At 59.1% G+C, this 25,164-nt stretch overlaps 1 protein-coding gene across 9 annotated transcripts in view; it reads left to right on the top strand.

The window, feature by feature from the left end:
- The first annotated feature begins 422 nt into the window (after window positions 1–422).
- The window catches only part of HDAC5 (histone deacetylase 5), a 34,707-nt gene continuing 9,965 nt past the window's right edge, over window positions 423–25,164 (top strand). The window contains exons 1-7 of one of the 9 annotated variants that reach the window (XM_036836748.1): window positions 423–593; window positions 6,022–6,232; window positions 13,112–13,186; window positions 23,889–24,148; window positions 24,245–24,389; window positions 24,500–24,614; window positions 24,898–25,028. In XM_036836748.1, the coding sequence (XP_036692643.1) occupies window positions 6,211–6,232; window positions 13,112–13,186; window positions 23,889–24,148; window positions 24,245–24,389; window positions 24,500–24,614; window positions 24,898–25,028 (748 nt within the window). In that variant the 5' untranslated portion in view covers window positions 423–593; window positions 6,022–6,210. Of the gene's footprint in view, window positions 594–6,021; window positions 6,233–8,840; window positions 8,857–12,673; window positions 13,187–23,888; window positions 24,149–24,244; window positions 24,390–24,499; window positions 24,615–24,897; window positions 25,029–25,164 lie in introns of those variants that run through there. The other 8 variants (XM_036836751.1, XM_036836750.1, XM_036836753.1 and 5 more) reach the window with 8 other exon arrangements.

Raw genomic sequence — 25,164 nt, 5'->3', positions numbered from 1 at the left:
ATCCATCCCCAGTTCCCCTCCCCCACCGCGGGAGGGCGTGTTAGGGAGACGCTTAGGCAGGCAATGATTGCACCATCCACGGTTTGAAAAGGAAGTGGAGGAAGCGCAGGCAGGAAAATCGTGCATCCCAAAGGCCGAGCCCCCAGCAGCCAGGCCCGTACGCCTGCAGCGCTCCTTCAACCACTGCTCCCAGGGCTCCTTCAACCACTACTCCCAGGGCTCCGATCCCTTGCCTTCCTTCCCCTCCCTAGCCCAACTCTTTGCTGGGTACTGGCCCTTTTAGAAGCTGTCACGGTGGCGCTGTTGGCCCCGCCCGGCGGGGAGGGCCAAGAAGGAGGGGAGGGGTTGCTGGTGGCTGAAGCTGGGGGTGGGGGGGTGGGGTAGGGGTGGGGGGGGGGGTCTGGGTCTATTTTTAGCTCCGGGTCGAGTCACGTGACGGCAGTGACGTCTCGAATGTTGTTGTTGGTGGCGGCGGCGAGCGGAGCCGGAGGAGCCGCCGCAAAGATGGAGGAGCCGTCGAGGAGGTGCTGCCGCTGCTGCCGCCGCCGCTGCTGCCGCCGCCGCCCGCGAAGCCGGAGCTCGAGCCGCAGGGGGTGAGCGCGCCCCACCAGCCCCGATCCCATCTCCCCCAGGCTCCCCGGACTCGACGCGGCGCCCCCTCCTCCCGCCGTCGCTGCCCGCGGGCTCCCCGAGCGCGCGTCGCGCTCCGCGCCCCCCTTCCTCCCTCCCGGCGCCCGGGTGCCAGTAGGCGCCCCCCGGGAGCATCGCGAGCGGGTAGCCGGGCCTCTGGGTTACTGCGCGCGCCCCTCCCCGCCCCTCCCAGGCAGGGGCGCCTTCCCTGCAGGTAAGGGAGGGGCCGGTCTTCCCGCTACCTACACCCCCAAATGGCCGGGAGACCGGCCGGGGATGTCTGATTTGCCCTCTCCCGGGAGGCGCGTGGTGCGTTGCAGGGCGTTTTGAGCCCTGCACCCGGATTCTGTGCAAAGCTCTCTTCGCTGGACACCCTTTCTTGGTACTCTGAGGTGAGGGGCGCTGCCCACCCCACAGCGCTTCTAGCCATACCTCAGAACGCATCCTTGATTTTGTGTCCTTGACTTCCGTGCTTGAGGAGGGGGCCTTCGGGCCCACCTTACTTCTCTCTCCCATTATTCTCACCCCCTCCCCCGTGAGGCGTTACTGCGTTTGTTCCCACCCTCTTCTCCCGTCTGACACCCTGGAGCCAGAGAGAGAGAGCTAGGAGATGAAAGCTGCCCCCCTTCTTGTCTGGGGTGGATGCCCCCCATTTTTCATCCTGGGTCTGTATCTCACAGAGAGAGGGACACTGCCTGTGCCTTTTAACTTGGGGAGGCTGCTTCCCCACCCCACCCTTCTCTGGGCCCCTGGGGAAGATGAGAATTGGCTGGGTGATAAGTAGTTAATCTGGGAGTCTGGTTGTGGGGAGAGAAGAGGGGAAGGTGGGAGCACCCCATTTGGGGGAGGAGGTGACCACCTGATACCCCCCGTTGGCCTTCTGAGATGAGGTGTGTCCCTAAAGAGGAAGGGTAGCAGCTGCAGTTGCTGTTGGGGGTGCTCCAGAGACCCACCACTCTGACAGTGACCACTGTGCTTCTGGGGCCTGGAATGAGCTTTGGCGACTGGGGGTGATGATGGTGGTGACTGGGTTCAGGGTCCAACTGGGAGGGAAGGATGGAGCAGACCATAGGAACAAAAGGAGGCAGGGGGTGGGAGATCAGGAGCCTTAGCCAGAAGGACCCATGACCAGACTGCTTTGCAGGACTGGAGCCTGGAGCTGGGTCCTGCCCTCGGCCTCCTCAGGTTCAGAGGGTGTAGGCAGGGAGGGTCCTCAGTTCGAGTTCCAGGCAACAGGGGCCCTGAGCCTATGCTGGCTGTTTAGACGCTGGGCTGGGCTGGGCTGGGGATGGTGGGTGAGCCATGTTGGGGGCTGCCTGCTTCTTCATTTCAGTATTCCTTCCTTCCTCTTCCTCTTAAACACAAAGCTTGGGGAGCCCTTGGTTTGCCTCCTGCCCCTTCTCTTGAATCCTCTCTTTGCTCTGTCTCCCCTTGGACTTGGATCTGGGCTATGTCCAGCCAAGGCAGGGTGGGCGTCTCTGAGTTAGAGGGGTGGACCCCTAGCATCTCCACTCTATGCTGGGAATGTATGCCTGCCAGGGGCCAGAGAGACAGATACCAGGTGCAGTTTACTTGGGGGCAAGGATGGAGGACATGTTAGCTCTGTGCCAGCCTCCCCTTCCCAATATATCCTCCTCTGTGGCTGGATGGAGTAATCTGGGGGGGGGGGGGAGGGCAGCAGTATCACATGCCCCACCCACTCTAAGTAGCTGCAGAGACAAAGGTTTGCTTTCCCTTCCCTAGGGGTGGCATCTTAGCTGTGTGTTTAGAAATGGGGGCTGGGGATGGGGGGTGGTGGTGTGGGGCGGGGAGTTTGTGTTTCTGCAGGGGGGAGGGGGCATCAGCTATAGGAGCTGGGGGGAGTGCAGTTGGTGCCGAAGTACCAGCTGCTCTTTAATAATTAATTCTTCCTACTCACATCCCTTTGAGGAGGGATGTCTGGAACACGGCATCAGGCTCAGCCAGCCTGCTGGAGGACGCACTCCTGTTGGTGGGGGGTGGGGGAGAGACGACGAGGGGGTGCGGTTCTTGGCATTTTTGGAGCACTGTCGCTTGCTCATGAATGAAAACCTGATGCAGCCCGTGAGGGGGCCTATTGTAGCCGACTTTGGCTAATTAAACTTTCTCTGCCTTTCTTCTCCCCCACCCCACCTCACCCCAGCCCCGGCCCCATCCGTTTCTTGGGTGGGGACCCTGTCTGGTAGTGCTGGTGAGGGGGTACCGTTCTGCATGAGGTTTTAGGGCAAACAGACCCGGTCTTCTGCCCTTTGCCTCCCGTCTTGCCCCTCCCTCCCCTCTCACCGCCCCCCCCCCCCCCTTTTTCTTTTTCTAGAAATAGCAGCCTCCTCCATCTGGCTTGTGCAGATGCCTGGAGCTGCGTCTGAGCAGACAAACAGAAATGGGCCGATTGCAAAAATGAATTTGTCAGCCTGGTGCCTTTTTTCCTCCCCTGTTGCCCTCCCCGCTCCCTTAGTTTGGGCCCTGGACATCCAAGTCAGCCATCCCTCCTGGCTCTGATCATCTGCAGGCTTCTGGTGGGCCAGCTTGGGGGAAGGCACAAGGCGATGGAAGCTTTTGGAGGCTGGGGAAAGTGATCAGCCGTGGCCACGGTCAGGAGGGGTCAAGATGAGAGTTCCTTTGTGCCTTGGGATGGGATGTCTGGGCTTGTAGCTTTCTGATGACGTCTTTGGGGCACATCTCAGATTGTGAGCAATCTCAGGCTCACAGGATTTGGTTCGGACAGCTCACCTGGCTGCCTTGACCTGGGGACAGGTCCCCAGCCTCAGCGCTCAGGACTTGGGCCTGCCTCTAGCAGGGCCAGAGCTGGTGTGTTGGCAGAGCGGCTGCCTGGTGGTGCTGGAGTTCAGGTTCCTTGAGGGACAAGATACCTGCAGGGCAGCGTTGTGAACTTCTGGCCTTTGAGGCATTGCATCCTCCTCATGTCCCTCACTTGTCTGCCCTTCTCCTGCCACCCTCTGCCAGAGTTTTTATTGCTCGTGAATGGAGTGCGGGCTATCCCCCTAGGGTTTTTGCCTTTCCTCCCCGGGCTTAGCCATGAACTTGTAGGGTGAGATGCAGCTGGTTTCCTGCCGTCCTGGCTGGAGGTGGGAAGTGGGTTTGGATCCTGGAGTGGGACAGAGGTCTGACTGGAAGAGAGAGTTCTCAGGGGATGGGGACAGGGCCCTGGGGTCTGCCTACTTGTGATGTCATGGAAGCCAGGCTGCTTACTGGTTTGGCATCGAAGTGCCAGGAGCCACACAGCTCTTGGTCCCTGACTGCCCACCGAGACCTTCCCATAACAATGGTCAGCAGTGAGTTTCTCTGACTGAGGAGGGACCCAACAGCTCAGGTTTTTGTTTTTTTTTTCCAGCAGCTCAGGTTTTAACCATAAAGCTGCCCTTTCCCCTTGCATGGCCCTCCTTAGTCAAAAATCTACACCTGTCCTGCTTGTCCTGATTAGACCGTGAATGCTGCTTTGTTTCCCAGGGAGTCTTGATGGAGGTGTTGGCAGACACTCTCCACAGGTGGATGGGGGTCCGGGGACCTGCTACATCCTGCAGGGTGGGCAGGAGTGCAGCCTAACAGAGTCCTGAGCCCCCTGAGAGTTCTAGGAGCCCCTCCCTTCCTCTTCTCCCCAGGGGGTGAGGAAGATGGGGGCTCAGGGCAGATCTTAACGTAGTTTGTGTACCATGGAGGCTCTGCCCCTCCTGAGTGCCCTGTTGTGGAGATTCCTTTCACTAAGGAGATGGGCTGGGGCACTCGGGCTGCTGGGAATCTTGGGAATTTCTGAACCTGTGTTCCCCAGCCCATGGGAAAGGGTGTGAGCAGGACTGGGTGCCAGCCCCGGGGTGGGCATGGGCTGAGCTGTCTGCCCACGCGGGCCCTGCCAGGGCACCAGCAACCCCACCTGCCGCCTTCCTGAGCTTGGCCCCGGTCCTGCGCAGCCTCTTTTGTCCTTGCCCCACACCTGTACCTGCTGGGAGCAATTCAGCCCCTTCTCTCTGCCTCCTTCCACCTCCCCATCTGAGTGCACCTTTCTCCAGCTACAGAGTCCAAACCTAGGGGGCAGCAGGCCTAGGAGGACTTGAGGTCTTCCTACTCTGTGCACGGCATACGTGTGTGCATGTCTGTGTGTATGTTCTTGTGTCCCTGCTGTGGCTGACTCCTGGGCTCCTTGGCTCCAAACGGACCCCGCGCCTGGCAATCCTTGATGAGAATGCAGAGCTTACCGAGAATTAATCCTGCCAGGAGGTGGGCTGTCCTGGGGTGGAGCTGATTGTGTCTTCCTAGTTTGGGGAGCAGAGTTAGGGTTTAAATCTCGGCCTCATCAATCGCTTCCAGCTACCTTGATTTCACTGGGTGTTGGAGGGCCTGCCTTCATCTGGAAGAAAACGAATGAGATCATGTCTAGGGTGGATCGTGGACTGTTTAGGGATGGGCCCAGGTGGGTGCGTGTGTAGTGTCTGAGGCTTGAGGACTAGCTGTGGGGCTGGAGCCAGGTGGGGAGCTGGAGAGGTGGGGACAGGTTGGCAAACTCATGGTCCTGTAGTACGGGGACATCCTCTCTTACTATATTGGCCTCAGCAGGCGTACTGCTCGGCCTTTTGGTGTCTTTGTACAAACTGGAAAACAGCGTCCCTTATTCTGGGTGGATTTAGCCTGTGTAGCTTGGTAGGCAGAGCAAAGACTGGATTTCAGACCTCGTTGCACAGGGCACAACCTATACAACACACACAAGGCCCTGGGCTTGGGCCTTGGACCCCCAGTCCAGAGGGCACCGGATGTGGGATGAATGTCTCTTTCGAAATTCTTGGAAACAGCATGGTTAATGGGTAGAGGAAAAGCAATTGTTGCCCTCTTTTTTCTGACCTGTTGTTGAATGGGGGAGACCAAGACAGAAGCACATCACATTTCCAGAGTTGGGTGGCACAAGGATCAGGGAGTAGGGAGAAGATGAGAGTCCCACCTCAGGCTACTGGGGCTGGGATACCAGTCTCTCCCTTAAGTTCTGCGAGGGGCTCCAGATCAGCCCTGCGTCTCCCCACTGCCCTGGACAGAGTTCAGAAGCACTTTCCCTGCACTTTCTCCTTTGGTGAGCACCATCTCCCACGTCAGGCACCCTTGGGAGTCTGTGAGGTCTCCCCACCTGGCAGTGGACATTGTCACCTAAAAAAGAGTTTTGTTGTGGCTACTGTAGCCATTTCCCTTCCCCTTGAGGGTTGACGTCCTCACCAATTAGAAAGAGAAGAAACCAGGGTCTGGGCCAGTTCTGTGCCCCTGGGCAGGTGGCCCTCCCTGTCTTCCCTAGGTGTAACTGACAAGCTCCAAGGTCTCCTTCGACTCTCAGATTCCAGAGTTGGGGACCTCTAACCCTGCTCCATCTCTCCCCAGGGATGCCGTTCTGAGTGCCTGACTGCCTCGCCCCGAAGGATGGCCTCGGATGGGCGTTAGAGGCACAGCGGCCCCGGGCTCCTGTCCCGTCCGTCTGTCTGTTATCGTCTGTCTCTCTTGACATCACCGCAGCTCCACCCCCTCCCGTCCCAGCCCCCAACGCCAGCTTCCTGCAGGCCCAGAGCCGGCATGAACTCTCCCACCGAGTCGGGTAAGAGCTGGGAGGCTGGAGAAGGCACCTGGGGTGGCTTTGGATGTAATGGGCTGTATGGGTATCCAGCCCAGGCCAGCTGACCTTCAGGGTCTGAGCCGTAAGGGAACAAGGGGTCAGGAGTGGAGAAGCATTGTGAGAAAAGGACAGAGGCAAACCCAAAGTGATTGACCATGGGGTAGACCTGAAACTGATGGGTTGACGGTCCAGCCTGGCCCTGGGAGGGCATGGGTTCAACTCTGTCCCCAGGCCTGCCCTCTCAACTCAGGGGCCTTCAATTCCGTGCCACCCTGCCCTGTTCACCAAGACAGGCAGGGCTGAGGGGGATGTGTGCCCCTGAACCTCTGCAGGCGGTCCGGGCATGATGTTGGAAGAAGTTCCCTGTGATAGCTGAATGTCCAGCTTCCTTTTTGTGGTGGTGTCCTCTCTTCCTGGTGGAGTGTTTCTCTGTGTTCTATACTTTATTCTTAGTGGAGCTTTGCAGGGCCTTCAGCCTTAGCCTATGTTGGGATATGTGGTATTGGGGTGGGCATGCAGTGACATGTTGGCAGAGGAGACTTGGCTCTCTCCTTTGAGTCCAGGTAGACATGCCCTGGACATGGGAGAGTCCTAATTTGGGGTCTCTGAGGTTTCTTATTCCCCTCTGCTCCTGGGAGCCTGCCTAGTGCTTCCAGAAATAGTCTATGGGTGGGACTCCAGGCAGCTTTGTGTACAGGTGGGTCTGGGTTTGTGCCCATGAGGATGTGTCCAAATGGCCTGAGCTGGACCCTCAGGAGTTTCACAGGGGGGTCTTGGCTCAGTGTGGTCAGCGTAGTAACTGCCTTCCTTCCTTGACTGTCTCCTTCTGCACAGACTTAAAGGATCAGAGTCCATCTTGCTCAACTTTAACCCCCCCCATAGGCCATCCGGTCACTTAACATCTTTTTCTGTAGGGGTGGGAGCTATTTCTCCTTCTTTAGAGATAAGGAAACTAGGGCCTAGAGACCAAAACCCATTTGCAGGATGGTACTGAAGCAGCACCAGGGAGGAATCCAGGCCCCCTCCCCTCTCATTCCCTGTCCTTGTCACTGTGCTAAATCTCATGCTTTCTGTTGTGAGGACCGCCTGCTGGTGACGTGTGGCCCTGACCACAGCCTCAGGGCTTCCAGCAGATTCGATTCAGGGAAGCCGAAGCTGGCGGGATTGCTTGGCTTTGTGACATTTGTTTTGGTCAAGGCTGTGCCCCCTCCCCTTTCCAGCATGACATACCCCGGGCACAGACAGAGTAGAGTGCCAGCTGGAGAAGGCTGGGCTCCTGAGACTCACCAAGTCAGCTTTGCTGATGGGCCCCCTCCTGCAGGGTCTGTGGCTCCTCCTCAGATCCTCCAGCCTCTGCCTGCCTTCATTCCCCCTGCAGGGGCTGTGCCAGGTGTTAGCCGTGGAGAGGTCTGTGTGACTCTAGTGCTGGAGGGGGGCTGCCCTGACTTCCTCCTCTGAGGCTGGGCTGGCGAAGGGAAGGAGAGGCCTGGTGGGTTCTCATCAGCCCCTCGGCCATCTCAGCTGGACACTGCCCCTTGCAGGGTCAGTTGTGCCCGGCAGGGGTGCCAACCGCTCCCTTCCTCTGAGCTACTATGCTGACCTGTCCAGGAGCCACTTCCAGTCACACCGGGCCTGGGGTCTAACCCTTGGCCAAGGGAACGGGAGCCTCCCAGAGGCATCCGTTGGTGGCTTGGGGAGGACGTTTTCCAGCTTTGGGATTTTATTCCCTTACAGTGAAAGGCTAAGATAATCAGCCTCAGATAGATCAGGTCAGTGGGTTGCCTTTCCACATGCAGGTGGTCCGAGTCCCCCTTGTAGCCACTGGTGCCAGGGCTGGCAGGGGCTGGAGGTGTCCATCTGCGCTGAGCCGGGCCAGGAGGGGCCTCCAGAGTGGGGCCTATGGAATTGGCCGCGCCTCCTGGCTGGCTTTCCCGCTCCCCCCAGCAGGGGGAGATGCCGTCTTCTCGTGTTCAGGAAGGAGGGAGAAAGAGAGGGGGCCAGAGATTGGGAAGCTGGTTTTAGGACTGTGGCCAGGCCTCAGAGCTGGGATCGTCGTCGTTGTTCAGGGCAGCGCCCTGAGGCCTTTCCCACCGAGTTTTCCCGGGGCTCCGGGCCTGGCTCTCCCGCTTGTGGAGTTCCAGCTGCTCTGGCCCAGGGAGAGGGCCAGCCTCCACATAGCCTCCGCCTTCGAGGGGCCCAGCATCTGCCATTCCCAGAGCTCAGGGTGGCATCTGGGCTGGGGCTGCGGGTGTCCGGCGCCTGGCAGAAGCCTGGAAACCACATGCTTGGACTCCACGGAAGTCAAATGAAACCATGAATTGTAGCTGGGTGTCCACATCCCAGGTAGACACCTCCCAGGGCGCCCCAGGAAGAGCATGAGGGGCTGGGGATAGAGGTGGGGATGAGAATGGTGAGTACCCGGGGCCTGGGTGCCCCGGCCCCTGAGCACCTCCCACCCCCTCCCGAGACTCACTTCTCTTTCCTTAGGGCGCAGAACGGCAGGCCTGGGTGAGGGGCAGTTTCCCTCCATTTCTCTCAGTGCAGGAGCTTTCCTGTTTGGAAAAGAAAAATAGAAGATGGTCCATCCCGGCCTTCATAGCAAACAAGTTAGTAAGAGAGCACATTCCGGGTGAGGGGTGGCAGGTAGAGATTTCGAGAGATTTACTTCTGGGGCTCACCCGTCCTCCCCGGGGAGTGGGAGCTGATCCACTTACCTCTGGGCTGGGCCGAATGCCAGCGTTTGACCTGATTTGCCGCTCTTGCAGTCTTGGGAGTACAGGCAGAGGCCATTGGTGGGGCTGCCCACTTCCCTGAGGAGGCCACTGCCGGGGGTCTGGCTTCTCTTCTGTCAAAAGGGGACTTGAGGAGCGATGCTTTATTTTCATTTTTGCTCCCCTTTGTGGGACTGAAGGACTGACAGAATGTGCCCCCCGGCCAGCCTGGAGGAGCTGCCCTGGGGCCTGGGCCCACTCTGGTCACTGCCCTGTCCTCCATGCCATTGCCCAGAGGAGAGGGCAAGGGTGAGGCTCGAGCCAGTCTGTGTGGCGACAGGGCCCCAGGAGAGAAGGTGGCCAGGTTCCTTAGCCCCAGCTTGGGAGGGAGAGAAGCTTCATGACAACACCTGCCTGCCCAGCACCTCCCAGCTCGCTGCACACTTTCTCTCCTTCCCTTTCCCGGCTGCCCCCTCCTTCCTGGGTGACCAGAGAAACTGGGGCATAGGCGTGGGGTGGAGCCAGGAACCTCGGCGTCCCGCCTCCCAGCCTTGGGCTCTGCCTCTGAGCCCCCAGGGAAGGCGGAGAAAGTGGGTCAGAGTCGGCGTGGGGCGGGGGTCTGGGAAGTGGACTCTGGTGTCCCTTCTCCACTTAGATGCCCCCCTGGCACACCTCTGCGCTCACTATAGATCAGGATCTGCCCCACTCTCCCCTCCCCTGTCCCATCATTCCAAAGGGATTGAAGGCTTAGCACGGGACATCCGGAGGAGGCAGGGTCAACCCTGAGGGGATGTGCAAGATGCCAAAGTAGGTGTTCACGTTTTTCCCAGACTTGGTCTCAAATGAGAGGGTTCAGCCGGCACCTAGCATGGGACCTGGCGCATGGCAGCTCCTGGGCGATGCTGACGGGCTCCAGCGTGACTGGGCTCTAAGGGCAGGAGAGAACCGGAGGGCAGGCAGGCCCGATATCTCCAGGACCCCAGGGCAGCTGGCACCCCACACTCCATCTGGGGTGCTCCCCGGCCAGCCCTTGGCTTTTTTACTGTGCACAAAGCAGACTTTGCTTTTTTCTTTTCGGTCAGGCCCCCACTCCAGCCTTTTGAGCCCAGGAAATGGGAGCCTTCAAGAGCTCAAGGAGCCACATTAGGTTCTCCTCCTCCAGATTTAGAGGGTTAGGAGGCCTGAGCCCAGCCTCCAGGGGAGGGAGCGAGCGAGCAAGGTCATTGCGGCACCAAGGAGGGGTTGTTGCCTGCTCCTAATGAGGCTCCTGTAACCCACGCTTTGTGGGTGCTCTGTAAGGTTTGTGGGATGACACATGGGAGAGCTAGATGCGTGGGGATGGAGAAGAGACATGAACCACAAGGAGAGGGGCTATAAAGCGAGAAGGATTGAGGTTAGACATTAGGAAGACTTTGTTGCATGACTTGAATCTCCGAAGAAAAAAAAAGACACTTGTCCCCATCCCAGGCCTCCTCTCTTATTCCCCTGGAGGATTCTGGGAACTACACTGAGGATTGTCTGGCTGTGTCTGACACTTCACTTCCCACTTCAAGCTGTTACTGGAAGTCATAGTAGTGCTGGGAACTGCCCCGAGTCCCCGGCTCTGGCCACCTCTGGGTGCCCAGTCTCCTGGGTGCTCCCGGCTTTCCTAAACAGGGAGTTGTGTTTCCTTATATTTCTGACTGCTCCACGTTCTGGGGCCCCTGCTTTTGAGTCACTGTAACTGATGATTTCCTCTGTTCCAGAACAGGGCTGCCCTACCATACTCTCCTGTGCCCGGGGCAGGCAGAGAGAGCCAGGACAGGGCTAGCCAGCCCTTCTGGTTGCTTTCAGCGTGGGTGGGCGGAGTCCTGGCTGGGAGGGGCTGCTGCCCCCAGCTTTCTGGGTTCCCTTGAGCCTGCTGCCTGTCACCCGTTAAGGAGACCTTGACCTTCCCTTCCCTTGCTCTTGAGAGAGCCTGGTTGGCTAGGATGAGGTTGGGGCAAGGGGTGCTGAGCAAAGTCCCCAGACCTACCCTGAAATGTCTACCAACTCCAGACCCCTGTGGGGAGCACTGCTCCATCACCAGTTTTCTGGAGTCTGCCCTGGCTGAGAAGCTGAGGCTCCAGAGCTTTGTTTCGTTCCTGTTGACCTCCAACTCCCTCAATATACATCTTGCCAGCCAGTCTAGGGCCTGGGAAAGCCCACCTCTGCCACTTACCCATCCATGTGATCCCCCCACCTGAGGGCAGGAGGCCCCTTTGCCATCCCCAGCTGGCAGGAGCCACAGCTACTGTGTCCTTGGTTGGCCAGCTCCTCCTGGGCTCCCGACAGGAGGGTGAGGTCATCCAGTCCAGGGAGAGGACAGGTGTCCCTGGCTCCATGCCTAGAGTTGGGGGCAAAGGGGGCCAGGAGGGGGCTCCAAAATAGCAACTGTGACATCAGGAAGGGGGAGGGGGACATAGACCCAGGAATAACCAGGCTATTAAAAGGCTCCAGTGAGGTCAGGGGGCCAAGTGGGATCTCTGTATCAGTGGGAGGCACAACCTCAGGAGGAGGGATGGGCCAGCAGTGGGCTGGGTAGGCGGGTGTCACCAGTCCTCATGGTGCTCTAGCCTTAGGTCCCAGCAGGGCCCCAGGAGCCGGGGCTGCTCTGCCAGGCCTGGGGCTGGTGGCTGGTGGGGAAGGGCTGGATGCTGGCAGCCCCTTGACTCTTCTTGGGGGGGCTCCAACCTCAAGTCTCTTCCTACCTGGGTACTGGGGGTCATTATACCTGTTAATGGAAACCCTGGGGCAGGTTCGTGTGCTCCCTGTGCAGGAGGCAGTGGGCTGTGGTGGTTAGAGCTCAGACTTGAACTTCAGACATCCCAGACCTACCACTGAAACAGCTGTATGACCTAGGGTGAGCGACTTCATCTCTCTGTGCCTCAGTTTCCCCGTCTGCACCTCTCTTCTGAGGTCATCGCGCAGAGTAAACGAGGTGACGTATGTGCTGCTCGTAGCATTACACCTGGCACGTTGCCACAGGAAGAGCTACCTGCTCTGAGAACGGGCAGGTGCTCCCAGGTGCCCTTCCCTGGGTGGGGTGAGGCCTGTCCAGGAAGAGTCTCCCTGCCCCCTGGAAGGAAGCTGAGCAGCCTCCGGAGGTGACACCCCTAATGGGTAGGAGGGAGCTGCCATTTAGCTGCTGCTCAGGGGTCTCCCTGCTGGTCGAGGGGGTGGGGGAGCCACCTCCCGGCTCGGAAAGAGGGCAGAAATTAAATCAACTCCCATCCGTCGGCTGTTAGAGGGACTCCAGGGAAGATGCAAGTTTAGGCCAGGTGGCCCTGTCTGCCACCCTCTCCCAGACCCTTCCAGTTCCTTTACTTGCTCTGGATGGCGAGAGGGCAGATAGAGGATGAAATCTGGCTCTTTGGTCTCTAGCCCTTCGCCCGCCAAGAGCAGCGCCAGAGCTGCTCCCAGATGCGTGGGTATTCTAGCGTGTGCCCTTCCCCAGCGCAGGCTCTGGCCACCCGGCTCTGTGGCGTTGGCCCTGAACGCAGGCCGTCCCCTGTCCCCATCCCCCTGCCTGGCGCTTCCTCCTGGGGTGGAACGCGCCTCCCCCTCCCCCACGTGGGGCCTCCGCCAGGCCCGGGCTCCTGGCAGCCGGCCGGCGGCTCCCTGAGCATGCTCCACCTATTTATAGACAGGGCCCTCCCCCAACTGCTATTTCAGTCTCCTGCCAGCTGCCGGCGGCTCATTCGGGAAGGAGGAGCAGGGAGCCGGGCCCAGAGCTGTCACCCAGGGCTGGGAGGGAACACAGAGAGCCCGCCTGCCTGCTCAGCTCCCCTTCCTGTCCCCTGAGTGCCCAGCCATACCCCGCTCCTGGGGGCTCTGGAAGGGCCAGTGGTCGGATGCCCCTGTAGCAGGGAGCTGGGCCTGTGGCTCCGGGGCTCCTGGCTCCTCCTGCCGCCTGGAGTGCCCAGGCCGGATGAGGCACCTCCCCACAGCGCGGGTCCCAGCAGCAGTGGCCTGAGGGAGCCCCTGAGCAGCGCGGGCCCCGCCCAGCCACCTTCCCTTTGGCCGACTCCCGCCTCAGGCGGCCCCCTGCCGGGCATGCTGCTGGTGCCCAAGGCTCAGGGGCTTGTGGAGATGCTGCAGACCATCTATGAGACGGAATCCTGTTTCTCAGCAGATGGGATGCCAGGCCGGGAACCATCCTTGGAAATCCTGCCTCGGACCCCTCTACATGGCCTCCCTGTGGCAGGTAAGTGCCTCGGTGTCCCCGCCTGCCCTCTGCCATTGGGCATCCTTGTCTCGGGGGCTGAGCGTCTGGCTCCAAGTCTTGCCCAGATGGGGTCCTGCTTAGATCTTTCTGGAGGTCTTTGTTGAGGATATGTGCAGTCAGGGGAGGTGTGCTTACTGGGATGGGCTTCCCTGCTCTCCCTGGGCCAAAACCTGCCCTCCCACCATGCCCTCCAGCTGCACTCTGCTGCATCTCTTCGAGTTCCTTTGGCCTCCGGCAGGGTCGACATCAGCTGCTGGGGGCTGTGGATTACTAGAGGATCCTGGCCTAGTTGGCACCATGGTCAGAGGGGAGGAAGTGGGTCAGTGACCTGCCTCCAGGCTGTCTGCTCCCCGGGTCTGGACAAGGGAGGAACCCATAGCCGGAGTGTCCATAAGAATAAAGGCTACCCCCACTCCTCTGGCTGGGTTCTTGGGGTCAGAGGGTCCAGTGCAGTGATTTCTGCCAGTCCCCAGTCAGGAGTGCCCTGGGAATCAGACACCTGGGGAGGAGGCTTGATGCAGTTGTGGTGGAAGTAGGCAGAGGCTGGCAGCTGGGATGCTGGGGGTCTTGGCTGCCTTGGCTTCTGGCTCCCCCATATCTCTCCTTCCCCCAAGCTTTGGTTTATTCTCAACACATGAGGATGAAGGAATGTTACTCAGGCTCATAGGGCTTGAGGACTCCCTAGCCCTCCCACCTTCTCCGCAGGGACTTTTTTGGCTCTTGGCTGGGGGTGGGGTCCCCCAGAGCCAGGCCACTCCTTCCCTCCCTCCCAGGAACCTGTTGGCAGCATCAGGCCTTCCTGGCACAGCCTTCCCACCAGGCCGGCACCACAAGATGCTTCCTCTAGGGAGGGGCCTGCTGGACCCATGCCCGCTTGGCCCCTCCTGGCAGTGGCTTGGCACTTGGGTGTGGGTGTCTGTGTGTGTATGTATGGGGAGTCTTTGCCTCTGGTTATGTGGGTGTGGGTCCCAGGCTTTGAACTGGAAGGTGGGAGCCGTGTGCCTGTGCAAGTGCCAGTGATTTGGCTCTAAGCTGTCAGGGATAAGGTTGCAGCTGGACTGGGATGTGTGAGAGGATGGAGGTTTGGGGAACATTTGGAAAAGCCTTCAAACCAAGCCTACCATCTGCCTGAGCAGGGATGCCCATGTAGTCTCCTAAGGTCACGGCATAACCCTGGGGACCAGCCCTGAGAGTGCCTGTGCAGGCCCCTGGGATAGGGGGTGGAACCTTGGGGCCAGTCGTGCAGAGGTCTCTGCACAGTCCCCTGGGAGGGGTGTAAACGCAGAGGGCCGTTCTAGCCCTGGTCTAGTGGAGCCCACAGCTCTAGCTAAAGACCTGCCTGCTCACTCCTACCCTGAAGCCTCTGGGAGTCAAGGTGGTCCCTCGCAAAGCAAAGGGCTGGCTGTGCAGAGCATCTGCTTGGGGGGGTGGTTCTACCCCATTTGGCAGATGCCACATCAGTCCACCCATCCTGTCCCCACCGCCCCTTGCCTCCCAGAAGCAGTTGGCGGTTGGCCTGAAGTTTCCTCCTCAGCATGTTCTCTCATCCTCTTTCAAGTTGGGCCCCAGAGTCCTTGCAGGCTGGAACCCCGCTGACCCCATCCCTTCCCTAAGGCTCCCCGTCCCTGCATAGACCCCCCCAGCCAGTCCCTTTCCCCCCCGCCCCGACACATGCACACTGCCTAGCCTCTGAGCGGTGGCGTGGTCCATGCTAGCAGGAGGGAGGCGTGAGTCACCTCAGCGGCTCGGGGAGAGGGCTAAGAATGTTCCCCCTGCGCAGCTCTGATGCTGTGTCTGTGACGCGGCTGGGGACAGATATAGGCCTGGAGCTCGGCTGCCTTGTTTTTTTTTTTGGACTCTGGAATGTAAATAGATGTTTCAAATAGAAACGCTTTAACCTTTGGGTTAAAAAAAAATCCACCCCAGATAAACACGGCCATGAGGGCCAGGCAGCCTGGTGTTCCCCCCCCCCCAACCCTCCCCCGCCGCCTCCTCTCTCCATCTCTTGATCAGTCTCCAGACAGGATGCAAAAGCCTGTGGCTAAAAAAGCAGGTGTCCAGGGACGCTTCTTGGGCAGTGTGTGTTGCCAGGCCTCCCCAGCCCGAGGGTTTGAGGAAAAGGGGCTTTCCAAGGTGGGTGTCTGCCCTGAACTCTTTGCCCACTCCAGCAGTAAGTCTTGGAACCCTATTTTAGGGGCATCCTTGGCTCTCTGGACCGTCTTGTGCGCACTTAGCACAGTGCCTGGCACATGGATGAATGAATGTTGCTTGAGGGGACTGGCATCCAGGGTTGACAGCAGGATTCCTGGGCTCTATTCTGGGGCTTGGCCCTCTAGGTGAATAGACAGATATGGTAAGTTGCCCTGGTGGGTGAGCCAGAGTCTTGGCAGGCGAGCCCACGAAGGATGTGGGGTGCTCTCCTCTGTTCCTGCTTGAGGATGGGGACAAAACACAGCTTCTGCTAGTGCTGTCAGGTCTTCCTTGATGGATGGGGTCTCTTCCTGGCTCCTCCTGCAACAGCCCGGCACACAGTGGGCACCCCTCTCATACAGGCTTGGTCCCGGCTCGGGGAGCCCAGGAGCTTGAACTCTGGTGTGGGATTCCCAAGGATGCAGTGCTGGGGGATCCCCTGCCTCCCTTCTGTTGGGCCTTGGATTTCCCTCTGGCCTGGACTGGGCAGCGCGCTGCTGCTTGGGCAACGTGTAGGATGTTAAAAGCAGGCATGGAGGAGGAGTCTTCTTTCCCCAGTGAGGGAGGGTGTGCATCCCGCTTATGCCAGGAAGGGGTGCTATGGATGTTGGGAAGTGCCATGGGGTTTGGGTTTGGTATTGGGGTTTCCCCTGGATATTCTTATTCACGTTCTTCATACCATTCCAAGCTTGGCTAGGTAGGTGGGTGTGCAGGCATAGGGGTGTGGGTAGGTCGGAAGTGCGAGACTGGGGTGGGAGGGGAATTAATATTATAATCTACTAGATGATGGGTATTGGGGTGCTTTCCTTACCTTATCTCCCTTGGAAAGGTATTAATAGCTATGTTTTACAATTGAGAAGGATCTGAGAAGTTAAGGAACTTGCGCGAGGTCACAGAGTAAATGACGGCTGGGCTTCAGACTCAGGTCTTTGCGTAGGGCGACGTCTAACCCATACAAGAGCTTCCCTGTACAAATTTTTTAAAGGCGGCCCTTCTTCCAGGTGGCTATATCCTCAAGCCAGAGTGCATGGCTTAGCACTGGGAGCATGGGCTAGACTTCAGCCCCCAACTTGCCCCTTCAGTTGGGTGCCCTTGTGCAGTACACAACCTGCACAACCTTTTGTGGTGGGTCCGTCTTTGTTGCTTCCAAAGTTTGTGCTCCTCAACAAGAGAGACCCTTCTGGCCTTGGGGGGCTCCTGAGGTTTCTGGGAGGAGACTTTTCTGCAAATACTGGGGGCCTCTGGATCAGCTATTTCCCCCCCGTAGGGATTTCGGCCCAAGGGGGGAGAAGGGGGCTCAGGAACAAAGCCTCCCCTGCCCCCATCCCCTCCTACCCCATCCCCTCTTCTTGTTTTTGAGACCCTCAGCTGTCCCTTCCCTGCTGCACAGCTGCCAGACAGGAAATCAGATTAACCGTGTCCATGCACACAGCTGTAACAGCTGTCAGGTTGGCAGCAGAAATGCCGCCAGCGGGGGGACACTGTGAGAAAGTAGTTCTCAAACTTTCAGTTGCCACAGAATTACCGAGGGAAGATATTAAAATGTGGATTCCCAAGCCTTACCCCCCACCCCAAGGTTCGGATTCCGTAGGGCAGCCCAGGAACCAGCATTTTTAACACATCTCAGATGATTTTGATGTGAGTAGGCTCAGACCATGCTTGGAGTATGGGCAGGGGTCCTATGGACAGGAGTCATGGGGCCTAGCAGCCTGCCAGTGGATGTCACCAGTCTCCCTAGAAGGCCTCGATGGGCTTTGGGACTCTTGGGAGAAGGCCAGCTGCAGAGGGAGGGAGGCTGTTGCCTCAGTCAGATTCAAATCCAGCTCCCAGCAGCCTGGCGGTGTGGAGACGGAGGATGTCTTAAGACACTGGGGAGCAGGTGTCTAAATCCCAGCGGGGCAGGGGATTATGACAAGTGGCCAGGGGGACGGGACGCTCTGCTGGACGCTTCAGGCTGGGCTGTGCTCGGGGAGTAGCGCAGGCAGAGCTTCTGCCCTGGAGCCCCTGCTGTCCACCCCAGATGTGGAGCGAGCAGTCCCAGCAACATCTGCAGACTTTGAATGGTTAGTGTGCCTTTTAATTGCCTCTAGCTTAGTGCCCAAGTGTTTCCTGGAAATGGCTGGGCTGGGAGAAGTGAGTCTACTTCTCCTCCAGAGAGCTGCTCAAGACCAGTGACTAATTCTGTTTTTGCCGGTGAGAGATGCTTTGTGCCTTCCACCGGGGCTCTGCCTCCCTTAAGCTTAAGGTCCTTGAGAGGCACAGTCTACCTCAAGGTTTCTGGGGGTTCGGTTCACTTGGCCCCCATTTCCCCTGCACTCTCGGCTCTGGGGTTCTGGGGCCAACCAGGTCTCCCATCTAGATCCTTGGATCCTTCATACGGAGTTTGGCTCCGTGCTCTCATTAAGTTCAGGAATAGCCTTCAAGATTTCTCCTGGTTTTTGGTGGGAGGCAAGAGAGAACCAGAAGACCCAGGGTTAAGCCCCGGCTCCTCCGCCTCCTTTCCAGGTGACTTTGGATGAATTTCTTCCATCTCTGGCTTTACTTTCCTCCTCTGTCAACTGGGGGAGTTGAGTGGCTGATCCGGCTGGCACTTCCTTCAGTGACATTCTAAGTCTTTGACATCAGTTTCACGTTGCTTCCGCCTAAGAGGGGCTTCGGGTCGCCCGAGTCCTGGCCCCAGGTGGATGTAGAATGGTACTGGGGAGAGGGGTGTTGCCTGCAGCAGGCACAGCAAAGTTAGATACCTGGAAAGGCTTTCTGACTGCCGGGAGCTGGGGCCCCAAGAGCAGGGACCAAAGCTTGTGTTCACCTGTGTTAAGTAATGCTTTTAAGGGACTGAGGGATCCCACCGCTGTGGGCTGAGCCTCAGAGGACAGGGTGGCCCTTCTTGGAGCTAACAAGGCAGGGGAGGCCGGAGAGAAAGGCTGGAAGCGCTGCCGTCGGGAGGAGGCTCTTCCCAGGGATGCCTCCTCCAGCGCTGGGATCCAGCTGCCGGCCGCTCCAGCTTGTGTTGTGTGGGGCCCACCGGAAGGGTTTTGATTGGGACAGGACCACAGAGTGACCTTGGGACGGTCTGAAATGAGAGCGCTAAGAGAGCTTAGGCTTCACTAGACTGCCAGAGGGGTCCAGGACACACAAAAATGTCAGGAGCCATTAATAGCCTCGACTAGTACCTCCTGAGATTTTCCCAGGCTCTGCGCCAAGCTCCACTGCACGTGTTATCTCTCCGGAGCCCTAGGAGCTCTGGGAGGTGGGTGCTATTCTTCCTCCCATTTCACAGATGCCCGCACGCAGCACAAGGAGGGGCTTGGTGTCTTGCCCTAGGAAGTGGCAGAGGCTGACTTGAACGCTGGTGTTCTCTTGTTCCAGAGCCCTCGCTCTTAACTATTATGTGATGTGTGTTGGCTTGCACTGCATGGAGTTGGGAAAATTGCTAGGTGAGCGTCATCCCCAGCTCGCACATGTGGAAATACTGTCTGCATTGTGGTAGAACCTGTCGAGCCTAAATTGGCCTCCCTAGTCACGTAAGAGCACAGAAATAGATCATGGGAAACCGTCCTTGGTGGGGAGGGGTCATCGGCGTCATGGGGAGGAGTGTGAAATGCTGTTCCCTGCCTCCTTCCAGAATCCCTCAAGGCCAGCAAGGGGACAAGAGCCTTTTCCCATTCTCCAGAGGGACAGAACGAGGTCATTTGACATTTAAGGAAGCTGCTGACACCCCAGACTGCTGAGGGAGGTCCTGAGGGCCTGGGTGCTGGTGGAAGGCACTGCCCTCTAGGGTGGGCTGCCAGCCTGTTGCTCTCCAGAGGGGCCAGTTCTCTAGGGCTGGCTCTTGCTGAGCACCTGGGATGCCCCGCACTGGAGTTAGCACTGCATAGGTTAGTGTTCAGATGGAGCCCGCCTGAGCTGAGAGTCAGGACACCTGGGTTTGAGTCCCTGCTACTTAAATGGTGAGATCTCCTGCACAGCAGCCTGAGAGGCTTGGTTTCCTTGTCTGTGATACGAGGCAGTTGAAACAGATGATCTCCCCTTTCTCCCTCTTCGCTCTTTTTGCTGGGGGTAGCTCTTCAGATCCAGGGCTTATCTGCAGAGGCCTCATTTTCATCCTGTGTAGACATTCCAAACCGCTTAATACACCCCTCCCTCAAACTCTGTGTACCCTGGCTCCCCTCCTCCCCCCAGCCTTCTGTGGCTGGTGGCTTCTGGGAGCAGGGTCTTTTTAGAGCCAATTGTTAAGCTTCTTAGGTCTGCCAGGTCGGTCCACACACTGTGGTGCCCCCTCCCCCTCCAGTGTTTCTCCAGGGGGAACTCAAGGTACCATTTCCTTGCTGCTAGGGTTTGGGTCACGGGGATACTGGAGTTGGTGACTTCTCCAAGAGAAGGCTGGGAGCTGGGGCATGGCCTGTGGTGTGTTCAGAGCAGGAGGAAGGCTTGACCTTGGTTTTTATTTTGAACCCTTTTCCCAAAGGTGCTGCTAAAAACCTGCTCCTGGTGTCCTAGAACCCCTTGTCTGCTCGGGGGCAGTGTCCCTTTGCCTGGACACTCTCTTTTTAGTCTAAGCCTGTGCTGGCAGTCATCCCAGAGGTTACCCTGTCAGCACCCGCGTCATCCTCCTCCCCCCACCCCCCCCAGGAGCCAGGGTATCCCTGGCTGTGCTGCCCAGAGAATCTGCTGTGGGAGCCCCCGCTGGGCTGATGGGGCAGTGGGGTTCATGGAGAGATCGGAAGCCCAGCTAGATGGGAAGGAAGTGTCACTAAAGTGTCACTGGCGCTGCTCAGTTGTACCCACGAGCTGGGCAGGGTGGTCCCCTCTAAGCCAGAGCCTGGTGTGTGAGGGGCCCTTCTGATGGCTGCCCACCCAGCTGCCGGGGCTGGGGCTTCTCCAGGGAGGCAGTGTTGGCTAGTCCTTCCGAAGGCCAGAGGACAGGATGCTCTTGCTGCCAGTTCCTAAGGCCACGGCTCCCAGGAGGCAGGGTCAGAGTCCCCGGAAGGGGAGGAGTATGGAGCAGGCAGACCTGGACCCTTCTGTCTGCCTCTGTAGGAGGCCCCTGTGTCAGTTACTGGCTTCCTCTCCACTTCTGCAGCTCTCTGTCAGGAGGAGGCCTGGGGTAGGAGGCCGTGCCCTCACATGTGACCCCCTTCCCAGGCCTTTGCTGGCCAGAGTCCCCAGCCTGTCCTCTGAGGGACCAGTGTTCCTCCATCTACTTTCTTCCCTTTCCAGAGGTCCTGCCACCTTTCTCAGTCCACCAGGAGGCGGTCGAGAGCCTCCTCCTATCATGACACTCCCATTTCCCCTTCCAGGTGCTTGGTTCTCAAGGCAGCCACTGCCACCTGCTCTGCTCATGCTAAGCTGGCAGAGGGCACAGATCCTCAAGGGGGAGCAAGGCCAGCCACACTCTCCGTTTCATGCCCAGAAAACTGCATTTGGGGGGCTCTGTGCCTCCCCCCACCCTTTCCCTGACTCCAGCCGTCCAGCCGCAGCCCCTTCCATCTTGGATGGAGCCGGGTTACTACCTGCAGACCCACGGGGTGCTGCATCCTGTCCAGGCCCCACAGGGCCTGCAGATTAATATTCCCAGTCGCTCGTGCTTCCTGCTTGTGTGGGAACAAGGCTGTGTGGCAGAGCCCGCTGGCCGCCCCGCCACCTGCATACCAATGGGACTGAGGCTGCGACTGCAGCACAGGACCTAGCATCTCTGCCGCGGTGGCAGCGGTGGCAGCGGCTGTGCAGGAGCCCTGGTGGGAGAGTCCCCTCGCCTGAGCCCGTGCCCTCTCTGCAGGGCTCCTGCAAGGGAAGCCAGCACTGCTGGCGGCAGTTCCAGCCCAAGCAGGGTTATCTGCTGGGAGCCAGGAGCACTTGGACCCCTGCCCTTCCCTGGGCGGGCGGGCGGGCTGGCATCCGGCTCCCGCAGCCCCGGCACTGCCGGGAGCAGCAGGTTGAAGCCTGTCCACCTCTTGGCTGAGTGATCAGAGTGCCATGGGCCAAGCCAGGCTCGCCTAGGAACAGATAACACTCCGGCCAGCCTGGGACCTTGCTGAGTGTTTCCAGGGCTGGGGACACCTGAGGCTGGCTGCTGGTTCCTTGCTGCCACCCTCCTTTTGCACCCTGGACAGGGCCGGCCACCTCCAGAAAGGGCCTCTGTAGTTTCCCAGGGCCTTTCCTCCTGGTGCTGGGGCAGGACATGGGTTAGGAGGGAAAGTGGGTGAGTGTGTGTGTGTGTAACCCCACCCTCCTGGTCACATCTGGCCACTCCTGCAGATGTGGCTCTGGCCTTGTGGCCGCAGAGTCGTCAGTGTGGCTGGCGGGCAAACCACAGAGGAATGTGCCCGGCAGTGCTGGGGGAAGAAGGGCTAATGGGGAGCATGAAAGACACTATGCTCAGGCTACCTTCCCTCTCCCATCTCCAGTGGGTCCCAGGAGCCATGTTCAGCCGTGAGGGTAGCATGGCCTTGGCCTTCAGCAGGCCTTGTCCCTGCCTTGGGGGGACACTCATTCAGTGCAGGCTCCCTGGAGAGATCCAGGCTCACAGACTGCACTGGGTGTGGGAGCCTTTCTTAGCTCAGCCCTTAGCCCCCCTCCCGGCTCCCTCTCCACTCCTGATAAGAGATGGCAGTGGGGGCCTGGGCAGAGGCTTGCTCGCGAGGGCAGGGGACACCGGCAGCCGTCAGCATGGTGGGGTCTTTCCTTCTCCAGGCCTGGGCTGGAGTGGGCCTCCTTGCCACCGGAAAGTCTGCCCAGCTCCCTGTGGCCTCCCTGGGCTGGAGTGGGGAAAGTGAGGGCTGTCTTTGGAGAAAGAAGTGGAAAAGAAACAACATGGTCTGGCCCTGCCTCTCTCACTTCCTCCTTTCCAGGCAGTGGGTAGCTTGCCTTCCCTTTCCTGCAGGCGTCAGGAGGCTTTGTGGGGTGTGGGCTGGGCTTGGGGCTCCCTGCTGGCGTGGTGTTTGCCCAGTTGCCCTGGCAACCACAGGGCAGTGGTGGAGAATGACATTCAGTGACCAGAGGACAGTATACAGGGATCAAGAGGTCGAGACCCATCTTTCCCATAAGCCCATTGGAATCTTTTGCCACTTCCTGGGGCCCCTTGGTCCATGGTCCACGTGGGGGCCTGGACGCAAGGTCTTGGGACCCAGCAGGTCCCTCCACCCCTTTCCCCTTTCCCCGTGGGTTCTCCCTGGGACTGGAGTTCTGAGATCTCTGCCTTGGCTCCAGCCAGCCCCCCCTGCCATTACCCTTCTTCCTGTCTGATTCCCTTTCCTTTCCTGTCTCCTCCTCCCACCTCCTCCCTGCGCCTGCCCGCCCATTCTCTCTCTCTTTCCCCCCTCCCCCCAGGCACAGCTGCTGTTTGGCTCACTCTATATATAGCGGCATTTTCAGGGTAATTACAATAAAACTGTTGAAAGGAGATAATCCAGCAAAGGAAGCGAGTCTGACTCCCAGCCCCCTCCTGTCCCTGGTTTGGTGCAGCCCTGCACCCCCCCTTTTCCTGCGGCCTCCTGCTCCCACCCCACCCCGTATTCCCATAGCCTCTCCTGCCCGCCCCATCTGCCCTAGCTGAGTGTGGGGCAGAGAAAAGGGGAACGGATAGGGATGCCCAGAGGGTCTCCACAGGCCTCTCCTGGGCTTACTGAGGTCCCTGGCTGCTAGCCACATTAGTTCTAGAACTAACGTCTGTGCCTCGGTTTCTCCTGTAGTATATAGGCCTCTTGGCAGGGATTGTGTGGTGTTGAGAGGTGAGGGGGAGGAGGCACAGGAGCGACGGTGGTTAAAAGTATAGGATTTGGAATCACATCTTGGTTCATTGATCACCTGGCTGTATGTCTTTGGTCACGTTACTTACACCTCTCTAAACCTCAGTTTCCTTATCACTAAAGTAATTCACATAAAATGCCCAGTGGCCTTAACTACCAATGACGATATTCTTTGTTGAACACTCACGATCTTCCAGGTACCCTGCTTTGCTTATGCATGTTTTCTTTCTTTTTTCTTTTTTTAATAAATTTATTTATTTATTTTTGGCTGCGTTGGGTCTTCGTTGCTGCACGCGAGCTTTCTCTAGTTGCGGTGAGCAGGGGCTACTCTTCATTGCGGTGCGCGGGCTTCTCATTGCGGTGGCTTCTCTTGTTGCGGAGCACAGGCTCTAGGCGCGTGGGCTTCAGTAGTTGTGGCGCACGGGCTTAGTTGCTCCGCGGCATTTGGGATTTTCCCGGACCAGGGCTCGAACCTGTGTGCCCTGCATCGGCAGGTGGATTCTTAACCACTGCGCCACCAGGGAAGCCCTGCACGTTTTCTTAGTGAAGTTCATGGCTTCGATCTCATTTAATTAAGGCAGAAGGCTGTATCCACAGAGCAGAGGGATTTGACCCCCCCCTCCCCCATTCTCTTGGGGTCTAGTAGTCCTGCCTGGTAGCTTTCTGGGCCCCAGGCATGGCAGCCAGGGCCCGGTGGGGTCTGGGATGGCCCACTGACCCCTTCCTGTCTCTTCTTCCCGCAGTGGAGGTGAAGCCGGTGCCGCCAGGAGCCATGCCCAGCTCCATGGGGGGCGGGGGAGGAGGTAGCCCCAGCCCCGTGGAGCTGCGGGGTGCGCTGGCAGGCCCCGTGGACCCCGCGCTGCGGGAGCAGCAGCTACAACAGGAGCTCCTGGCGCTCAAGCAGCAGCAGCAGCTGCAGAAGCAGCTCCTGTTCGCTGAGTTCCAGAAACAGCACGACCACCTGACCCGGCAGCATGAGGTCCAGCTGCAGAAGCACCTCAAGGTGAGCGAGGGAGGGCGCGGGGGTGGGGGCCACCCAGACCTCTGAGCCCCTCGCGGACCCGGCTCACCCGGCCTCGCTCCGCCTGCGCCCCTGCAGCAGCAGCAGGAGATGCTGGCGGCCAAGAGGCAGCAGGAGCTGGAGCAGCAGCGGCAGCGGGAGCAGCAGCGGCAGGAGGAGCTGGAGAAGCAGCGGCTGGAGCAGCAGCTGCTCATCCTGCGAAACAAGGAGAAGAGCAAAGAGAGTGAGGCCTGGGGCTGCCCGGGGCCAGCTGGGACTCCTGCCCCGCCCCACGCCTCCCAGCCGTGGGGACCTGGCCCCAAGCTCCCGGCTCAGCTGTGCCCTGTCCCGCAGGTGCCATCGCCAGCACTGAGGTGAAGCTGCGGCTCCAGGAATTCCTCCTGTCGAAGTCAAAGGAGCCCACACCGGGCGGCCTCAACCATTCCCTCCCACAGCATCCCAAATGCTGGTAAATGGCCCTTGGCAGGCATGGGTTGCAGAGGTGTCCTGCTCAGGGGCTGCTTGGCTGCAGGATGGCAAGGGGCTCCTGGCCTGAAGCCATATAGGGGCCCTGTAATCTCTGCTAGGAGACGACACTCCCACCCCTGTTCGTCTCCTCGCTGCCCTCCCCAGGATCCATTTCCTACCCCCATATGCAGTGGATGTTTTATAAATGTAGATTGCTTGGTGGCTGGTCCAGCTGGTTGGGTGATAACCTACATCTGTTTCCATCCCCTCCCTCCACCCTGCAGGGGAGCCCACCATGCTTCTTTGGACCAGAGTTCCCCTCCCCAGAGCGGCCCCCCTGGGACGCCTCCCTCCTACAAACTGCCTTTGCTTGGGCCCTACGACAGCCGCGATGACTTCCCCCTCCGCAAAACAGGTGAGTGAGTACAACCTGGCCTCCCAGGATATGGGGGGGGTGGGGGGGCGGGCAGAGGTGGGAATGGGGAGGGGCCAGGCTAGGCTGCAGGTGTGTCCGTGTGTGTGCATGTGTCTGAGCCCTGGCTGCCTTCTCC

This window comes from Balaenoptera musculus, chromosome 20, assembly GCF_009873245.2.
Source record: "Balaenoptera musculus isolate JJ_BM4_2016_0621 chromosome 20, mBalMus1.pri.v3, whole genome shotgun sequence".
NCBI lineage: Eukaryota > Metazoa > Chordata > Mammalia > Artiodactyla > Balaenopteridae > Balaenoptera > Balaenoptera musculus.
This window is presented reverse-complemented; position numbering and strand designations above follow the sequence as displayed.